The 20,192-nt window shown below is 43.3% G+C and overlaps 1 protein-coding gene across 3 annotated transcripts in view; it reads right to left on the bottom strand.

Moving 5' to 3' along the window:
• LOC121005266 overlaps positions 1-20,192 on the bottom strand; it is a 179,414-nt gene that overhangs the window by 7,989 nt on the left and 151,233 nt on the right. For all 3 annotated transcript variants that reach the window (XM_040437895.1, XM_040437898.1, XM_040437896.1), the window contains 2 exons: positions 18,772-18,889; positions 9,541-9,701 (listed from right to left, as the gene is read on the bottom strand). In XM_040437895.1, the coding sequence (XP_040293829.1) occupies positions 9,541-9,701; positions 18,772-18,889 (279 nt within the window). The remainder of the gene's footprint in view (positions 1-9,540; positions 9,702-18,771; positions 18,890-20,192) is intronic.

Below are 20,192 nucleotides of genomic sequence, written 5' to 3'. Positions count from 1 at the left end.
TAGAAAGATATTGCTGGCTACCGGATAGGCTGTAATAGCCCTTAGTAGCAATAGGAACACCATAGATATTACAAACTGACAACTAATACAGATGGCCTTGAGGTTCGCCCGGCGGTCGCTTCGCGGCAAACTTTGCGTGTTCGCAATTCGCCGAACATGCGAACATATGGAGAAATTCGCGCCCGCCATATTCTTTTACATTGTGAAGAACTTTGACCCATGACACATCCATCAGGTGGTACAGGACTGCCAATTGAGACGTTTCAGCACATGGACATACCCCCTGCCTTATAAATAAACCTGATCTGGCCGCCATTTTACATTCAGTGTTTTGCCAGTGTAGGGAGAGGTTGCTGTGTGGAGCAGGGACAGGCTGTTAGGGACACCAAACGCTAGCTAATAGGGCCACAAAAGTCCTTTTAAGGACTGGTATAGGTGTGCTATCGATATGTGTGATACACAGAGGGGTGTAATATACTTATAATATACTTTTATAATGAGTCAAAAACACATAGATCTATATAGTGATCACCTGTAAGTCAGCGGCCTAGGGGCTAGGGGCTTACTAGGGCCATTTTTATATAGGGTAAGGTTCTGGACAGGGTCGCTCTTATCAGGGCGGGTGGTCTGTGGTTAGGCTATCAGTTCCAGAATAGCACCCCCCCCTGTAGAGCAATATCAGGGACAGTTCTTTGCCCACCCTGTCCTTCAATACCACATCATCATCTAGCCTAGGGATGGATGTTTTTTGCTTTCCCTCCGGGATTCATCGATGTGCACTGGAACCCCCCGGATTGTGGTAGGACATATGGTTTCTGATTTGGTGCCGCCGAGCACCTGATTTAGTGCCGCCGAGCACTTGTTATTGCCGACCACATCTATGCTTTTTGCTTAACTTTAATAATTTAATTTATTTTCATTTTGAGGGATATATTTTCCATTCACACGTCCGCAAAATGGGTCCGCATTCATTCCACAATTTTGCAGACCCATTCATTTTCAATGGGGCCGGAATATGCTGTCCACATCCGCATTTGCGGATCCGCACTTCCGCATCTGTGCTTCTGTTTCCGCAAAAAAATTGAACATTTCCTATTCTTGTCCGCAATTGCAGACAAGATTAGACATTTTCTATTTTAGTGCCGGCGATGTGCGGTCCACAAATTACGGAATGCACATTGCCGATGTCCGTGTTTTGCGGATCCGCAAAACACTTACGGACGTGTGAATGGTCCCTCATAGTAAAATTATTAAAGGTTACGTTTTATCTTTATGTATATTCTAATGGATTGCCTTCCTTGTACAATGTTATAATATACTTTCTATGTTAGTAAAGTATATTATAGTGCATTTGTATTGTGCGGCAGTTGTGTGCGGTTCTGCTGCAATACTGCAGGTATATAGAGGGACAAGCGTTATTGGAACAAATTATTTCTACTGGTGTGATATGCCAGTCGCCCCCCCCAAAAAAACTGATTGAAGCGCTGTGTTATATACCAATATACTGTCTTCATAGTGCATTTGGGTACTGTATAGTGCATTTGCGCATGCGCGTACGCGAAAATTATATTGCCGATATTTTGCATTGAAATTTTTTTTTATGGAGATTGCAAATTCGAATATTACATCTGGAATGTCACTGTCCATGTTGTGGGACTATTTGTGCACTTCTAATAATTATTTCTTGGCTGCAAATATGAGCTGAAGGTTTTTCAGGTTCGCCTGCTATTAAAATGAATGTGACCCGCCGCGAACTTGCTGTTCACGAACATTTGATTCGCGAACCGTCCCGGCAGATGTTTGTCCATCACGAATAACTAGTAGGTAACCTATAACAACCATTGGTATCAAATGAAGGTTATACATCTGGTGGCAGATGTTGTGCAAGCTAGCAGCATAGCAAGGTACCCTGAATAACATTCACAAAGGGCAAAAGTATTTACCCATATAAGTGACATATGCTGCGGACCCCAATATGTGAAAGCCAGCCCGGCCAACCAAAGAAAGGGGCCACGGAATCCATATGTAGAGTAATGCGGGACGTATAGATGTCAAAAACTGGGATCAAGGGGTCAGGTTAGAGAAAGCAGACAAAAGAGCTATATTCACTGAGGCCCTGTGGTTGGACTGTACGCAGTCTATATATCCACTGTGTCTCTTTTTGCGGCAGCCTCTTATCAAAGTCTCCTTCTCTGGGGGACCTCCTGACCACTTCAATCCCCTGAAACCTAATCGCATCCGCCTTGCCATTATGACAAGAAAAAACGTGTCTCGCAATTAGGGGGGCCTGCACCCTTCCGAATGTCATTGAGATGTTCTCCAATCCTCCTACGGTACTCCTGAAACTTTACGGATCCGCAATACACCTGGCCGGCACACCTGCCTATTCTTGTCCACAATTGTGGACAAGAATAGGACATGCTCTATTTTTTCCGGAGCCGCGAAACGGAAGATCGGGGCCGCGCTCCGGAAATGCGGATGCGGAGAGAACATAGTGTGCTCTCCGCATCCATTCCATCCCCATAGAGAATTAATGGGTCCGCACCCGTTCCACAGAATTGCGGAACAGGTGCGGACACATTCACTGACGTGTGAATGGACCCTAACCGCACAAATGCAGATAAGACGTAGAAATATTTCCTTGTAATAAACCATATCAATGCCTGTATCAAACAGCACTTTTACCCCAATAATAAGAATGGTTTGCTCGAATTACAGAGCTCTATAATGGCAATTTGGATCCGCAGTCAGTGCAGCAAGGTGTAATAGGATTGTTCCTATTACCCAGGCTGTAACCTCCCCGACTGAACCCTGTTCACCATAAATGCTGTGGAATGATTCCTCCCCATCCTTCCCCTGAACCTTGAATAATTTCTTTCCCTGCGCTTGTAAATCTTTTTTTAGTACAATTAAGAGTCCAAGATGGCTGAGGGTATTTATAGGGCTGTGACATCACAGGGTTCGTTGGCTGCTGATTGGCTGCGTGCATGGCATTATGGGTGATCCTGCCTTCCCAGAGTTCCTTGCTCCATCTCCTCACATTTGCAGCAGCCATTTTAGGAAAAAAATGCGATTCTGTGCAAATTGAATTTTTCCTAAAATTCGGATCGAATTCCACTTCGTCACCTTCGATTCGCTCATCACTAGTCAGCACCACAATAGCCGGAAATGTGAGTTCTGCATACTACACTTCTACAAAATGGTTCACACCCTGAGTAGAAAAAATTTCAGGCACGCTACTTTCCAGGCGCCAGCAAGGCTAAACTAGCATTCCTGACAGTTCTACTGTAATGTTAGTGACATTAGCAGTATCACGTATTTTTTTTAAATAATGTGCTAAAAGTGAAAATGTAATTTTACATCTTGTACATTAAAATTACATTTTTATTATCCATAAGGTGACATTGAGAGCAGGGCCAGCCTTTGGGATGTTCGACCTGCGCAACCGCACAAGGCGCACTACCCTGCACTCCTGAAAGTGGCGCCAGATGGTCCCCTTTTCCAGGCATTCAGTCACCCGAACAATTCATCCGGCTTCTAATCTACTACTCCCAGCATACCTTTAAACCTGGTCAGGCCATGCTGGGACCTGTAGTTTCACATACTTATATGTCAAGGACTAACCTGAACATGCAAATGATATCTGTATTGAGTTGTTTGGTACTGTATATATACATTGTATTGGTTCTGGTGCTGGACTTCTGTAAGGAGCCTGGTTGTGGTGCTGCATTTATGTTCCATGTTTGGTTTTGGTTCTGTAATTATGAAATGAGCTTGGTTCTGGTGCTGTATTTATCTCATAAGCTTGGTCCTGGTGCTGGATTTATGTAATGAGCTTGGTCCTGGTGCTGGATTTATGTAATGAGCTTGGTCCTGGTGCTATATTTACGAAACGAGCTTGGTTCTGGTGCTGTATTCATGTAATCAGCTTGGTTCTGGTGCTGTATTCATGTAATCAGTTTGGTTCTGGTGCTGTATTCATGTAATCAGCTTGGTTCTGGTGCTGTATTCATGTAATGAGCTTGGTTCTGGTGCTGTATTCATGTAATGAGCTTGGTTCTGGTGCTGTATTCATGTAATGAGCTTGGTTCTGGTGCTGTATTCATGAAATCAGCTTGGTTCTGGTGCTGTATTCATGTAATGAGCTTGGTTCTGTTGCTGTATTCATGTAATGAGCTTGGTTCTGGTGCTGTATTCATGTAATGAGCTTGGTTCTGGTGCTGTATTCATGTAATGAGCTTGGTTCTGGTGCTGTATTCATGTAATCAGCTTGGTTCTGGTGCTATATTCATGTAATGAGCTTGGTTCTGGTGCTGTATTCATGTAATCAGCTTGGTTCTGGTGCTGTATTCATGTAATGAGCTTGGTTCTGGTGCTGTATTCATGTAATGAGCTTGGTTCTGGTGCTGTATTCATATAATCAGTTTGGTTCTGGTGCTGTATTCATGTAATGAGCTTGGTTCTGTTGCTGTATTTATGTAATGAGCTTGGTTCTGGTGCTGTATTCATGTAATGAGCTTGGTTCTAGTGCTGTATTCATGTAATGAGCTTGGTTCTGGTGCTGTATTCATGTAATGAGCTTGGTTCTGGTGCTGTATTCATATAATCAGCTTGGTTCTGGTGCTTTATTCATGTAATGAGCTTGGTTCTGGTGCTGTATTCATGTAATCAGCTTGGTTCTGGTGCTGTATTCATGTAATGAGCTTGGTTCTGGTGCTGTATTCATGTAATCAGCTTGGTTCTGGTACTGTATTCATGTAATGAGCTTGGTTCTGGTGCTGTATTCATGTGATGAGCTTGGTTCTGGTGCTGTATTCATGTGATGAGCTTGGTTCTGGTGCTGTATTCATGTAATCAGCTTGGTTCTGGTACTGTATTCATGTAATGAGCTTGGTTCTGGTGCTATATTCATGTAATCAGCTTGGTTCTGGTACTGTATTCATGTAATGAGCTTGGTTCTGGTGCTGTATTCATGTGATGAGCTTGGTTCTGGTGCTGTATTCATGTGATGAGCTTGGTTCTGGTGCTGTATTCATGTGATGAGCTTGGTTCTGGTGCTGTATTCATGTAATCAGCTTGGTTCTGGTACTGTATTCATGTAATGAGCTTGGTTCTGGTGCTGTATTCATGTAATGAGCTTGGTTCTGGTGCTATATTCATGTAATCAGCTTGGTTCTGGTGCTATATTCATGTAATCAGCTTGGTTCTGGTGCTGTATTCATGTAATGAGCTTGGTTCTGGTGCTGTATTCATGTAATGAGCTTGGTTCTGGTGCTATATTCATGTAATCAGCTTGGTTCTGGTGCTGTATTCATGTAATGAGCTTGGTTCTGGTGCTGTATTCATGTAATGAGCTTGGTTCTGGTGCTGTATTCATATAATCAGTTTGGTTCTGGTGCTGTATTCATGTAATGAGCTTGGTTCTGTTGCTGTATTTATGTAATGAGCTTGGTTCTGGTGCTGTATTCATGTAATGAGCTTGGTTCTAGTGCTGTATTCATGTAATGAGCTTGGTTCTGGTGCTGTATTCATGTAATGAGCTTGGTTCTGGTGCTGTATTCATATAATCAGCTTGGTTCTGGTGCTTTATTCATGTAATGAGCTTGGTTCTGGTGCTGTATTCATGTAATCAGCTTGGTTCTGGTGCTGTATTCATGTAATCAGCTTGGTTCTGGTGCTGTATTCATGTAATCAGCTTGGTTCTGGTACTGTATTCATGTAATGAGCTTGGTTCTGGTGCTGTATTCATGTGATGAGCTTGGTTCTGGTGCTGTATTCATGTGATGAGCTTGGTTCTGGTGCTGTATTCATGTAATCAGCTTGGTTCTGGTACTGTATTCATGTAATGAGCTTGGTTCTGGTGCTATATTCATGTAATCAGCTTGGTTCTGGTACTGTATTCATGTAATGAGCTTGGTTCTGGTGCTGTATTCATGTGATGAGCTTGGTTCTGGTGCTGTATTCATGTGATGAGCTTGGTTCTGGTGCTGTATTCATGTAATCAGCTTGGTTCTGGTACTGTATTCATGTAATGAGCTTGGTTCTGGTGCTGTATTCATGTAATGAGCTTGGTTCTGGTGCTATATTCATGTAATCAGCTTGGTTCTGGTGCTGTATTCATGTAATGAGCTTGGTTCTGGTGCTGTATTCATGTAATGAGCTTGGTTCTGGTGCTATATTCATGTAATCAGCTTGGTTCTGGTGCTGTATTCATGTAATGAGCTTGGTTCTGGTGCTGTATTCATGTGATGAGCTTGGTATGGTACCACTACTTCTGTGCACACACGGTGTCCTCTCCACTGCTATGGAACTTTTGAAAATAACCAGTGCTCAGCTATTTTTGAAAGTCCCTTAATGATAAAATGAGGGGTGGTCGTGCATGGTTGTGGAGGTATGTTCGGAAGGGGGGGGGTGGAGGATGCGCCAAAAATACTTCTCAAATAGGGTACTATGTAATTGGGAGTGGCCTGATTGGAAGTGACAGTTGTCATCTATAAAAAGAAAGTAAATATCACAGCCTATTTTGTAATCTGTTGTAGTGACACAACTGAGTGAAATCCCACAATGCAGCCATTACACAACGACCAGCCATAACAAAGATCTCACTGACAGGTAAGAGTACTGATCATCTTATTACAATGGTCGCTTCTGGTCCCCTTCTGGCCAGAAGTATGACGTGCCGACTCCTTGTATATCCCTGTATTAAACACAGAGAAAAGATGGGGGTGGCACAGCTAATGTTCCCCATAGACAAATGGATACAGGCGTTGTCGACCATACGTGTCACAGTGTTGCGGTGCTCAAGCCTTCAGAGTAATGTAGAAAGAATAAAGCAGGCGGCACTCACCACTGTATCCAAAAGAAGCTCTTTATTCCTCCGTGGAGATCAAGAAACATAGGCTGGGGCAGACACAAGCTAAAAGCAGCGACTGCCATTTTGCCCTCACGCGCTTCATCGAGCCACTGTCGTCATCACGCACATGCATGCCACATTTATACGTCACCACCTGGGGTCGCCATAGAGATCCATGGCGTTACCTCCAAGATGACATTTATTTAAAACAACATGAACAAATAACCACATATGTAAATTGGTAACACTTCTACATTATAAGAATACACCTAAGTCATTTTTGTCATTTAGGGGCTCATGGCTCTGGACCGCATAATCACCTCGCTTCTCTTTGTAGCAAGAGGCGATGTTTATCGCCCCCTTTTGGTGGGTTCAGCACCAACTCAATACCTGCAAAACTTAGGGGTTCCTGGGTCCCCACCGTGTTCATCTCTCACGTGTTCAATCAATCTGGGGCACCCTTTTCCTGACTTTTTTGAGTTAATATGTTCCCTGAACTAGTGATGAGCGGCAGGGGTCATATTCGAATTCGCGATATTTCGCGAATATTTTGTAGAATATTAGTTGAAAATTCGCAAATTCGAAAATTCGCAATTTTTTTTTTACTCAAAAAATCGGAAAGGTAATGATTGTGTAATATGCGAATTTTCGGAATTCGAATTTTCGCATTCAAATTTTTATTGCGAATTTTTCAACTTACAGCTATTAGACAAAGAAGATTATATCACTATATTAGCTAAATTGCTCTATTCGATTTTTTTAGAATATTCTCTATATTGCTATAACTTCGTTTTTTCGAATATCTAAAACAAGAATATATAGCAATATAGCGAATATTCAAAAAAACCGAATCTAGAGCAAAATTCGCAAACACTACTACTCCTAAAGTCAAGTATATTGCAGCCTTCTTATTGGCCCACAAGCTAGAAGCAGTGAGGGATCATGTGTACTGATAAAAAAAAAAAAAAATAATCGAAAAAAATTTGAATATTCGAAATTTCGAATATATATAACTATATTCGAAATTTTCGCGAATTTTCGAAGTACCTATATTCGCGATAAAAATTCTAAATTCGAATATTCGTGATCAACACTACCCTGAACATGCATCTTATTATTTTGCCAATGTAAAAGCCTCCACATTGACACATTACCAGATATACAGTACTACGAATGTGCTCCTACATGAAATTAAGCTGGTTACCTTATGCTGGATCCCTCCAAAACTAAGAACTTTACTCTGAGAGTTATACCTGCAGAATAAACAATTACCACACCTAAAATTCACCTTGATCTCCACGGAGGAATAAACAGCTTCTTTTGGGTGCAGTGGTAAGTGCCAACTTGCATAACCCTGCTGCCAGCCTATCAGTGGCCTCAGTGGTGATCTGTCATCATGTTGTAACATCCCAGAGTTATATTACTAAACTCTTTTTCCCCACTACTATTTGTTGGTAACATGTGCCTTGTCATCTAATGTGATTTTATTTCATATTCCTCACAAATGTGCATTGAAAGCCTTGTAAATCATACTTTGCTGCAATTTGTTCAACAGGGCCTTAGTTCAGTTTAGCATATCTAGACTGGAATAGTATATTCCAGTTTAGCTCCCCCCTCTTTGAGCAGAGTGGGCTCGCCCATGTCCTGCCTCATGGGGAGGGAAAGAAGTTCAGTTAGTGTGCCAGCCACCCTGGCTAGGAGAAGGCTGTGTAGGTAGGAGCTCCCAGTTCTAGGGATCCCAACCCATGATCGTGTCTCGGCTGAGACCAAAGATCATTCCCAGTCTGAGGCCTTCAGCCTCAGCTGGTGACAAGCAAGCAGCCACCTCCAGAACTCCAGGAAGAACCATACCCTGTGAGCATAACTGTGAGTAGTCCAGAGACCAGGAGAAGCTAAATTCCTCCTCAGCTAGTCAGTCCCATACACAGTAGAAGATAGACAGAGCAGAAGACATAGATTCCTTCCATATTCTCCAGGCATATGATAGAAGCAGAAGACAGATTCCTGCCATACATTGCCAATACCTGCTGGGATCAAACACTATTGCTGTACCTCAAATGGATTACTGCTGCACCAGAGTAAAGACCAGTTTGAATTATATTCCAAGTCTGTATCTCATTCATTACTACCAAGTTCCTCAATTACTTCTACTAGCAACACTCATTTTATTGCAAGTGAGCCAGGATCCAGGAGTCGAGTCGTACCAAGGTAGGAGACACCATTGACAGAGACATTACACCACTCTGGCATTCCTAACCTGGTACGTGAGTTGCAACACCTTAAAGGGCCCTGAGACTGTACCCTGCGCACACTGCAATTGGTGTCACGAACAAAAACTATTAACTATTACCTACACCTGACCCAGTCATTGCATTTTATAGCGTCAGTGTGCATAACCCCAATCCGGCTTAATGCAATGTCACCTCTGAGGCCATTGATTGGCTGTCAGCAGGAACATGCAGGGAGTCAGCACATCACACTTTCAGCCCAGCAAGGACTGGAAGTGATGGAAAAGAGCTGCTCCACAGGAATCTGGAAAACCAGGCCAGGTGAGTGTTTTTTTTTGTTTGTTTTTTTATACACCATGCCTGGCCATGCTCATTTTTTCCAGGGTCCTGGACAACCCCATCAATTCTGATAGCTAATAAAGAATTCTATTTGTGGCATTTACATAAGACATACAGTACCTTTGGGCCTCCTGCTTCAACTCTTTGATAACTGTACCAATAGAAACAAGTGTAGGTCTTTTTGTAGGATTAATGTTCCAGCATTCCTTCATACAGTCCATTAATTTATTCATACAATACTGCCACGAATCAGGAGGTTTCAGAAGATTTTCATACATTCGCTGTTAAAGAAAAAGTAAAAATACTTTATTTTACCAACAATTAAAGAATGTCCCCGCCGTCTTTGTATATTTTTATGACCGGCCAGGATGAAGGCATGAGGTAAATAGTCAATTGCAATTGAGTTTACTACAAATAACCTATCGCTTTCCCCTGATGAAGCACATTTGTGAAAAGCGTTGGGTAAGTGGAGGACATTGTATTAGGGGGCAGTTTCTTTAATTTAACCTGTGTTGACTCTTTGTATGCCATTTTATACAACACTAGGGGCTTAATTGTTGGTAATATACGGTGCATACGTCTGAATTATGCCTCATGCACACGACCGTTGTGTGCATCCGCAGCCGTTGTTCTGTTTTCCGTTTTTTTTTCGTGGACCCATTGACTTTCAATGGGTCCGTGGAAAAATCGGAAAATGCACCGTTTGGCTTCTGCGTCCGTGATCCGTTTTTCCAGTCCGTGAAAAAAATATGACCTGTCCTATTTTTTTCACGGACAACGGTACACGGACCTATTCAAGTCAATGGGTCAGTGAAAAATCACGGATGCACACAAGAGAGTCATCCGCATCCGTGATCCGTGTCCATGATCCGTGTCCGTTTTTCTTATCATTTTCAATGCAAACTTGACTTTTTTTTTTTTTTCACTTTTCATGTCCGTGGATCCTCCAAAAATCAAGGAAGACCCACAGAAGAAAAAACGGTCACAGATCACGGAACAACGGTAATCCGTTTTGCGGACCGCAAATAAAAACGGTCGTGTGCATGAGGCCTTATACCAAAGAATATGTACTGTATTTATTATCTATTGTACTGTTACTGGCTAGTAGTCTGATGTCCCTCCTTATATGCTTTTCTCTTCTTTTATTTGGATTCCTCCACTTTTTATGATTGTCATTTTAAGCAGTGATTAATAAAGGATTTTTTAAAGTGAATTATCAATTCATTCATTATTGATAATTAATCCTCTCACTGCACTAGAAGACCAGGTATAGTCACATTAACCCCTTCATTGCTGTAGACTATCAGAGATACTAGATTTAACCCCATACTGTCCTAGACCACCAAGTGTAACCAGGACTTTAACCTCTCCAATGCCCCAGGTCACAAGGGATTCTGACATTAACTATTTCACTTTCCTAGATCACAAGGGATGTTGACCCAAACACCATTACTGCCATAGACCATCAGATAAACAGACATTAAAGGGATTATCCAGGGTTTTAAAAGCGATGGCTCAGGATAGGCCACTACTAGCTGATCAGACATGTAGATTCATCGACAGAAGTCAGTGCGGGGGCTACACAGCACCAGCAACATTGTAGCAGAGTTAGCTCACTACTACAGCGCTGCTTCCATTGAAGTCAATGTCGATAGTCCTGTGTAGCTGCCAAGAAGCCTAACAGACCAGCTGATCAGTGGGGGTGCACACGGTGTGTGCGGAGCTTATGCAGATTTCCATGCTGCAGGCTCCACCCACACAGGCCGGCAGCACGATCTGTGCCTGCAGGCTGAATGGTGGAGCAGAGAGAAGACCATTCAGTGCGGGAGAGACAGAGCGCAGGGAGCTTAGTGACAGGACCACAGCTCCCTGCGCTCCAGCAATGAATGCTTCCATCTATATTGATGGAAGCACTCATTGCTTCTAGGCTCTCGCACCCCCTGAGAGCCGGCATCGGGGGCGGACCGCCCCCTGCCCCTCCCCCTGTGCACGCCACTGACTAATACTACTACATCTGGAGGGGGAATCTGTAGGCAAGCAGCCGGTACTTGTCCCTCAGTGAGCAGCAGAAGGGAGAACATGGGAAGTTCACCCAGAATATTGTGCTAGATCATGAGTACTGTGTACAGAATCTTTTGAGTTTGGGAGAACATTATAGCAAGTAGACCCTTCTGGACCCTGCCCCCTGGGAAAATCTGCCAATTAGAGATGTGACATCATGGATGGTTAGGAACAGTGATAGCCAGTTCGCAGTGTTCGCCAGCGAACACATGCGATCTGCCATCTTAACTGACAACTCCGGCGAGGCACAGGTATGTCCTTACCTGTGCCCGTGTGCGCGAGCCGGTCTGAAATGAAATTTCCGAGAACAGCCTCCGGGGGCCGTTCTCGAAACGGCCTGCTCCCGGAGACCGCATTTCATTTCAGACCGGCTCGCGCACACAGGCACAGGTAAGGATGGCCATCTCTAGTCAGGAACACTAGTGCCCATGGTGCCCATGCCAATTACTATATGTTGGTGAGACGACGCTGGATTTTAAATCCAGAATTAACCAACATAGATACACGATCAGAAAACAATGCATGGATCTCCCAGTCCCCTGATGCTGGACACCAAGAAAGGGATCTGAAGTGTATGTTAATAGATCACGTCCCTACTCCTAGGAGGGGTGGCAACAGACAGTTATTGTTAAAAAAATGTGAGATCCAATGGATATCCAAACTTAACACATTAAAACCTCAGGGACTTAATGTAGACTATAAACCATGGTTGTTATCCTGAATGGGCTAGTGTTGGATCTTGCTAGACAGCTTGTTTTCTTGGGGGTTTCTGCTAGTGCCCCCTGTTTAACCGCAGGGAGTTTTTTAAACATCTATGTTTATCTTTTTATTTCTATCTCCTTGCAGTTAAGTGATGAGGATGTGTCCTGATTGTGAAGGGCGAGTGGTGGAATGTGGCACGACGGGATTAACCACCTCCGGACCGCCTAACGCAGATTCGCGTTCCGGAGGTGGCAGCCCTGCGCTCAGCGACGCATATACGCGTCATCTCGCGATGGCCGAGATTTCCTGTGAACGCGCGCACACAGGCGCGCGCGCTCACAGGAACGGAAGGTAAGAGAGTGGATCTCCAGCCTGCCAGCGACGATCGTTCGCTGGCAGGCTGGAGATGTGATTTTTTTAACCCCTAACAGGTATATTAGACGCTGTTTTGATAACAGCGTCTAATATACCTGCTACCTGGTCCTCTGGTGGTCCCCTTTGTTTGGATCGACCACCAGAGGACACAGGCAGCTCAGTAATATGTTGCACCAAGCACCACTACACTACACCCCCCCCCCTGTCACTTATTAACCCCTTATTCACCCTTGATCACCCCCTGATCACCCCATATAGACTCCCTGATCACCCCCCTGTCATTGATTACCCCCCTGTCATTGATCACGCCCCTGTAAAGCTCCATTCAGATGTCCGCATGATTTTTACGGATCCACTGATAGATGGATCGGATCCGCAAAACGCATACGGACGTCTGAATGGAGCCTTACAGGGGCGTGATCAATGACTGTGGTGATCACCCCATATAGACTCCCTGATCACCCCCCTGTCATTGATTACCCCCCTGTCATTGATCACCCCCCTGTAAAGCTCCATTCAGATGTCCGCATGATTTTTACGGATCCACTGATAGATGGATCGGATCCGCAAAACGCATACGGACGTCTGAATGGAGCCTTACAGGGGCGTGATCAATGACTGTGGTGATCACCCCATATAGACTCCCTGATCACCCCCCTGTCATTGATTACCCCCCTGTCATTGATCACGCCCCTGTAAAGCTCCATTCAGATGTCCGCATGATTTTTACGGATCCACTGATAGATGGATCGGATCCGCAAAACGCATACGGACGTCTGAATGGAGCCTTACAGGGGCGTGATCAATGACTGTGGTGATCACCCCATATAGACTCCCTGATCACCCCCCTGTCATTGATCACCCCCTGTAAAGCTCCATTCAGATGTCCGCATGATTTTTACGGATCCACTGATAGATGGATCGGATCCGCAAAACGCATACGGACGTCTGAATGGAGCCTTACAGGGGCGTGATCAATGACTGTGGTGATCACCCCATATAGACTCCCTGATCACCCCCCTGTCATTGATTACCCCCCTGTCATTGATCACCCCCCTGTAAAGCTCCATTCAGATGTCCGCATGATTTTTACGGATCCACTGATAGATGGATCGGATCCGCAAAACACATTCGGACGTCTGAATGGAGCCTTACAGGGGCGTGATCAATGACTGTGGTGATCACCCCATATAGACTTCCTGATCACCCCCCTGTCATTGATCACCCCCCTGTCATTGATCACCCCCCTGTAAAGCTCCATTCAGATGTCCGCATGATTTTTACGGATCCACTGATAGATGGATCGGATCCGCAAAACACATACAGGCGTCTCCCTGGAGCCTTCCAGGGGGGGTGATCACCCCATATAGACTCCCTGATCACCCCCTGTCATTGATCACCCCCCTGTCATTGATCACCCCCCTGTCATTGATCACCCCTCTGTAAGGCTCCATTCAGACTTTTTTTTGGCCCAAGTTAGCGGAAATTATTATTTTTTTCTTACAAAGTCTCATGTTCCACTAACTTGTGTCAAAAAATTAAATCTCACATGAACTCCTCATACCCCTCACGGAATCCAAATGCGTAAAATTTTTTAGACATTTATATTCCAGACTTCTTCTCACGCTTTAGGGCCCCTAGAATGCCAGGGCAGTATAAATACCCCACATGTGACCCCATTTCGGAAAGAAGACACCCCCAGGTATTCCGTGAGGGGCATATTGAGTCCATGAAAGATTGAAATTTTTGTCCCAAGTTAGCGGAAAGGGAGACTTTGTGAGAAAAAAATTAATAAAATCAATTTCCGCTAACTTGTGCCAAAAAAAAAAAAATTCTATGAACTCTCCATGCCCCTCATTGAATACCTTGGGGTGTCTTCTTTCCAAAATGGGGTCACATGTGGGGTATTTATACTGCCCTGGCATTTTAGGGGCCCTAAAGCGTGAGAAGAAGTCTGGGATCCAAATGTCTAAAAATGCCCTCATAAAAGGAATGTGGGCCCCTTTGCGCATCTAGGCTGCAAAAAAGTGTCACACATCAGGTATAGCCGTACTCAGTTGGGCAATGTGTTTTGGGGTGTCATTTTACATATACCCATGCTGGGTGAGATAAATATCTTGGTCAAATGCCAACTTTGTATAAAAAAAATGGGAAAAGTTGTCTTTTGCCGAGATATTTCTCTCACCCAGCATGAGTATATGTAAAAAGACACCCCAAAACACATTCCCCAACTTCTCCTGAATACGGAGATACCAGATGTGTGACACTTTTTTGCAGCCTAGGTGGGCAAAGGGGCCCAAATTCCAAAGAGCACCTTTCGGATTTCACAGGTCATTTTTTACAGAATTTGATTTCAAACTCCTTACCACACATTTGGGCCCCTAGAATGCCAGGGCAGTATAACTACCCCATAAGTGACCCCATTTTGGAAAGAAGACACCCCAAGGTATTCCGTGAGGGGCATGGCGAGTTTCTAGAATTTTTTATTTTTTGTCACAAGTTAGTGGAAAATGATGATTTTTTTTTTTTTTACAAAGTCTCATATTCCACTAACTTGTGACAAAAAATAAAAACTTCCATGAACTCACTATGCCCATCAGCGAATACCTTGGGGTGTCTTCTTTCCAAAATGGGGTCACTTGTGGGGTAGTTATACTGCCCTGGCATTCTAGGGGCCCAAATGTGTGGTAAGGAGTTTGAAATCAAATTCTGTAAAAAATGACCTGTGAAATCCGAAAGGTGCTCTTTGGAATATGGGCCTCTTTGCCCACCTAGGCTGCAAAAAAGTGTCACACATCTGGTATCTCCGTATTCAGGAGAAGTTGGGGAATGTGTTTTGGGGTGTCATTTTACATATACCCATGCTGGGTGAGAGAAATATCTTGGCAAAAGACAACTTTTCCCATTTTTTTATACAAAGTTGTCTTTTGCCAAGATATTTCTCTCACCCAGCATGGGTATATGTAAAATGACACCCCAAAACACATTCCCCAACTTCTAATGAATACGGAGATACCACATGTGTGACACTTTTTTGCAGCCTAGGTGGGCAAAGGGGGCCCATATTCCAAAGAGCACCTTTCGGATTTCACCGGCCATTTTTTACAGAATTTGATTTCAAACTCCTTACCACACATTTGGGCCCCTAGAATGCCAGGGCAGTATAACTACCCCACAAGTGACCCCATTTTGGAAAGAAGACACCCCAAGGTATTCGCTGATGGGCATAGTGAGTTCATGGAAGTTTTTATTTTTTGTCACAAGTTTTTTGTGACAAAAAATAAAAAGTTCTATGAACTCACTATGACCATCAGCGAATACCTTAGGGTGTCTACTTTCCGAAATGGGGTCATTTGTGGGGTGTTTGTACTGTCTGGCCATTGTAGAACCTCAGGAAACATGACAGGTGCTCAGAAAGTCAGAGCTGCTTCAAAAAGCGGAAATTCACATTTTTGTACCATAGTTTGTAGACGCTATAACTTTTACCCAAACCATTTTTTTTTTTACCCAAACATTTTTTTTTATCAAAGACATGTAGAACAATAAATTTAGAGCAAAATTTATATATGGATGTCGTTTTTTTTTGCAAAATTTTACAACTGAAAGTGAAAAATGTCATTTGTTTGCAAAAAAATCGTTAAATTTCGATTAAGAACAAAAAAAGTAAAAATGTCAGCAGCAATGAAATACCACCAAATGAAAGCTCTATTAGTGAGAAGAAAAGGAGGTAAAATTCATTTGGGTGGTAAGTTGCATGACCGAGCAATAAACGGTGAAAGTAGTGTAGGTCAGAAGTGTAAAAAGTGGCCTGGTCATTCAGGGTGTTTAAGCCATGGGGGCTGAGGTGGTTAAGAAGGCGTTGAAACAACAATATAACTATCTACTTTCCGCATGAGCAACTGTAATCCTTGCTGCTGCTGATCGCTATGTTAATTTGTTCCAATTTTGTACTACTATATACCTTGTTACCTTGTAGCCTATGGACTAGAATATGGGCCTGTTTGGCTAGACGTCCATTGCAGGGGGGTCGGGCTCTTGTGGTTGCGTGGTGGCCCCGGCCGGATGCACGGCATGATGATGGTCCTCTGACCTCTATGACCACTGCGTTGTCATGGGTTATTCTGTGATATCGGTGATTGGCTCTTTAAGTGATAGGCGGTTGACACAACCTACTTTTAATATATCGGATAGAGTTAGTATCCCCGTAATGTAGAGGATGAATCCTCCTTTTGATCAGGCTGGCATCCAGGCATGATGTTCTGACTTGTGATCGTGTGTTACCAGCACAGGATACACTAGTCTGACTCCTCGTACGACTAGGGGAACTGCTAATTATATGGATATTATGTATACCTTTTCCGCTATATATAGCTGACAGTGTAATGATTAGTGTTAGGGACCACTCATAGAGGCGACCTTGACATGGTGAGTGGCTTATTACGCTTTGGCCAAAATGTACACCAATGCCTCATTCAACATCCAGCATAGAGGCAGGGCAGAGTGCTGGTTGCAGAGTGCTATTGCATTTGTGTTTTTTGCGTTTGTAAGTCTAATGATTGTGTACACATTATTATGGACATAGAGGGTCAATAGGACCTTATTTATTGCTGCTTTTGACATTCATTACACTGTAGGATTCTGCTAGTCATTGTTTGACACTTGGAGCTGATCCCGATGCGCAGTTTTTTACCTATGCCGCGGGTTGTCAGACATGATGCTGTGCGCCAGGTGCAGTGAGGTCAGGATGCACCCTTGGGCAGACTCTCCCGTATGATTGTACGTCGCGTCTCTATGGAGATCCATGCGTTCCACAAGCCTTTGGAGCGCATGACATCTGACCTAGTTCAATGGCGTGAAGGCCTACGCAGACGTGTGCGTTCCACGGTGGAACGCATGACGTCGGAGCATACAGATACTTGGATAATGAACGTAGTGGCCATGATCACGTGACCGGACATTGAATCACGTGATCGGAATGTTTCTAAAGGTCCTGCGACATGCGCAGTTGATTGACCTACACGCCAAGACCCATGTGGACCCCTTCCAGCGCCCGCTCTAGGGCCTTCCTCCTCATGCCTGTTTTTAAGGTACACCTGCACTAAATATACAATTATCAAGTCATCCACAGATGTGTGCACTTATGATTATGATGACCATACACTGTTATATGCATTTATGACCGTTTATTTGGCAATGATGCCTTAAGCACATACGTTGTATTCTATGTCAATACCTTTGTTCACGCTATAAATTGATATATGATGTATTTGGATGATTATTTTGCTATATTTTCTTTATTGGAACAATCAGCACTTTGATTGATTAATGATGTGAAGCTGTATAAATATGCACAATGCACTAGTATGTTTGTCACTGCTTGAAAAAGATCCCAGGAGGTGGATCAAAACGTCGCGTGTCTGGTGAATAAAGCCTGAATTTATTTTAACCCTTGGAGGTGCCGTGGAATTCTTTTCTGCTACGTATTTGAAGGGGGATCGCCTTCACAGCCGCTGGCACTCCGTCCATACTGTACATACAGCGGTGCTGCCCAATTGCCATATTTGTTCTAGTCAGGAACACTGTTATTACTTGAGCATAAAGACATAACTGCTCATCCTGAAAATTCCCCTGGAATGGTGGGGAGTTGGGAAAACTTCACACTGATGGTGAAAGTATTTGGGATTCTCTGCAAAGCCAGATATAAAGAAATGAGAACAGGATGCATGGCAGAAGCTACAAAGTCATTTCAATTCAAATCATTGTCCAGTGCTGGATTAGCGGTATTCTCAACTTCCACATGAAAGACACTGGATATGCCCTATATGTACAACATGTTAAAAAAAATACAGCGATTCCTCAAGATACAATGGCCTGAGGATACAATATTTTCAACATACTGTACAATGGTGTCAGGCAGTTGAAAGCAGACTCAACATACAATGTCTCAGACTGAGGTCCAAGCAATCAAGGCCACTTCTCTAGTAAAACAGTTGTATTAATTACTATTTAGCAGCTATTCCTGGCTGTTATATGGAAGGACTTGTTTATCTGTCTTAGTTATCTGCTTATTTTTCTTAAATCTTGATTTTCTCTCATCTTGGATGACATTTTGGGCATTTGGAACCGATTACAATGGTTTCAACATACAATGGTCATCCTGGAACCAATTAATATTGTAACTTGAGGGACCACTGTAGTTAGAAAATACTTTACCTGAGACCCTGGAAGGATTTTGTTCTGAGTGTTCAATGCTTCCCAGAACACTGATGCCAAATTAAAGATGTCGGATGCTTGTGAGTACATCCCGTTAGTTTTCACTTCATTTGCTGACCTGTTAGATTCAAGAATGTGACAACTTTACTTTATAACATTCTGAAGTATGACATGCATTGGTCTAATACATATTGCAAAGTTGCTGTCTGCATAAAATCAGTATAATACAGTACAGTTATATAGTATCAGTACTTTGCATATGTAATGCTTACAAAACAAAGAAATACCCACCGTTTCTGCTAGCAAAGAAAACCTGTAACAATGAAAATGTGAAGTAATCTGCAGGCAGCATGTTATAGAGCAGGAGGAGCTGAGCAGATTAAGGGTCCATTCACACGTCAGTATTTTGCAATCCACATTCATTCAGCAAATTTGCGGAACAGAATGCAGACCTATTCATTTTAATGGCCCTGCAAAAATTGTGGATACCTGTCCGCATCCGTTTTTCCATTCCGTTATGAGCTTGTCCTACTATTGTCCGCAAAATGCGGTCCGTGGTCCCATTGAAGTCAATAGGTCTGCAAAAATGCGGATGACATGCAAAATGCATCAATATGTCATCAGCATGTCATCCGCAATTGCGGATCTGTTTCCAGGAAATAGAAATAATTTTTTTTAGTACCCTTAACAACATATATTCCTCCTTCAGTTTTTTTGCGGAAAAACAGAACAGATGCAGAAGTACAATTGGTAAAAATGGAAGGTTTTTGCATAAATACGGATCCGCAAAAAATGGGATGAAAATCTGGAAAAGAAAAATACTGACGTGTAAATGGAACTTCTCTGTATACACAGTCATAGAGGGAAGGCTGTCAATCATTGATAGGACCAACTCCTTGACTTCAAAGCCTAGAATGATCATCGATATAAATAAGTATTTTACAAGTTATACTGAATCCTTTCCCTTAAAACTATATATCAATCTGCTCAGTTCCTCCTTCTCTATAACATAACGCCTTCAGGTCAATCCTGTCACAGGTTCCCTTTAATTTGTCAGCTGTTCGACAACCAAACTCATATATTGGGATATTCCGCAATGTTCTATGTTTTGTATTATGCAACATGTTACGGGCAGTGGGTATGGACCCACTGTACCAAATAACAAGTTTGACTTTGGACTATCTGTAAGGATGATAACCTGGTAGTCCCCTGGTTTTCACCCCCTAACCCCTGTATAGGGATCTGGTCTTCGATGCAGGGGAGCCACCAAGACACTACCTCTTGAGATAGTCCTGGTATAGTTGGTAGCTGACCCACAGGGGTCAGAGACACCAGTGAGAAAGACCAAGGGTTTCAGGCAGTCCAAGGTCAGGTCAGGCAGAAATTGGTCTGAACAAGGAACAGGCTAAGTTCAGAGCAGA

This window comes from Bufo bufo, chromosome 6, assembly GCF_905171765.1.
Source record: "Bufo bufo chromosome 6, aBufBuf1.1, whole genome shotgun sequence".
NCBI lineage: Eukaryota > Metazoa > Chordata > Amphibia > Anura > Bufonidae > Bufo > Bufo bufo.
Note: the sequence above shows the minus strand (reverse complement) of the source record. Positions and strands in the feature narration are given on the sequence as shown.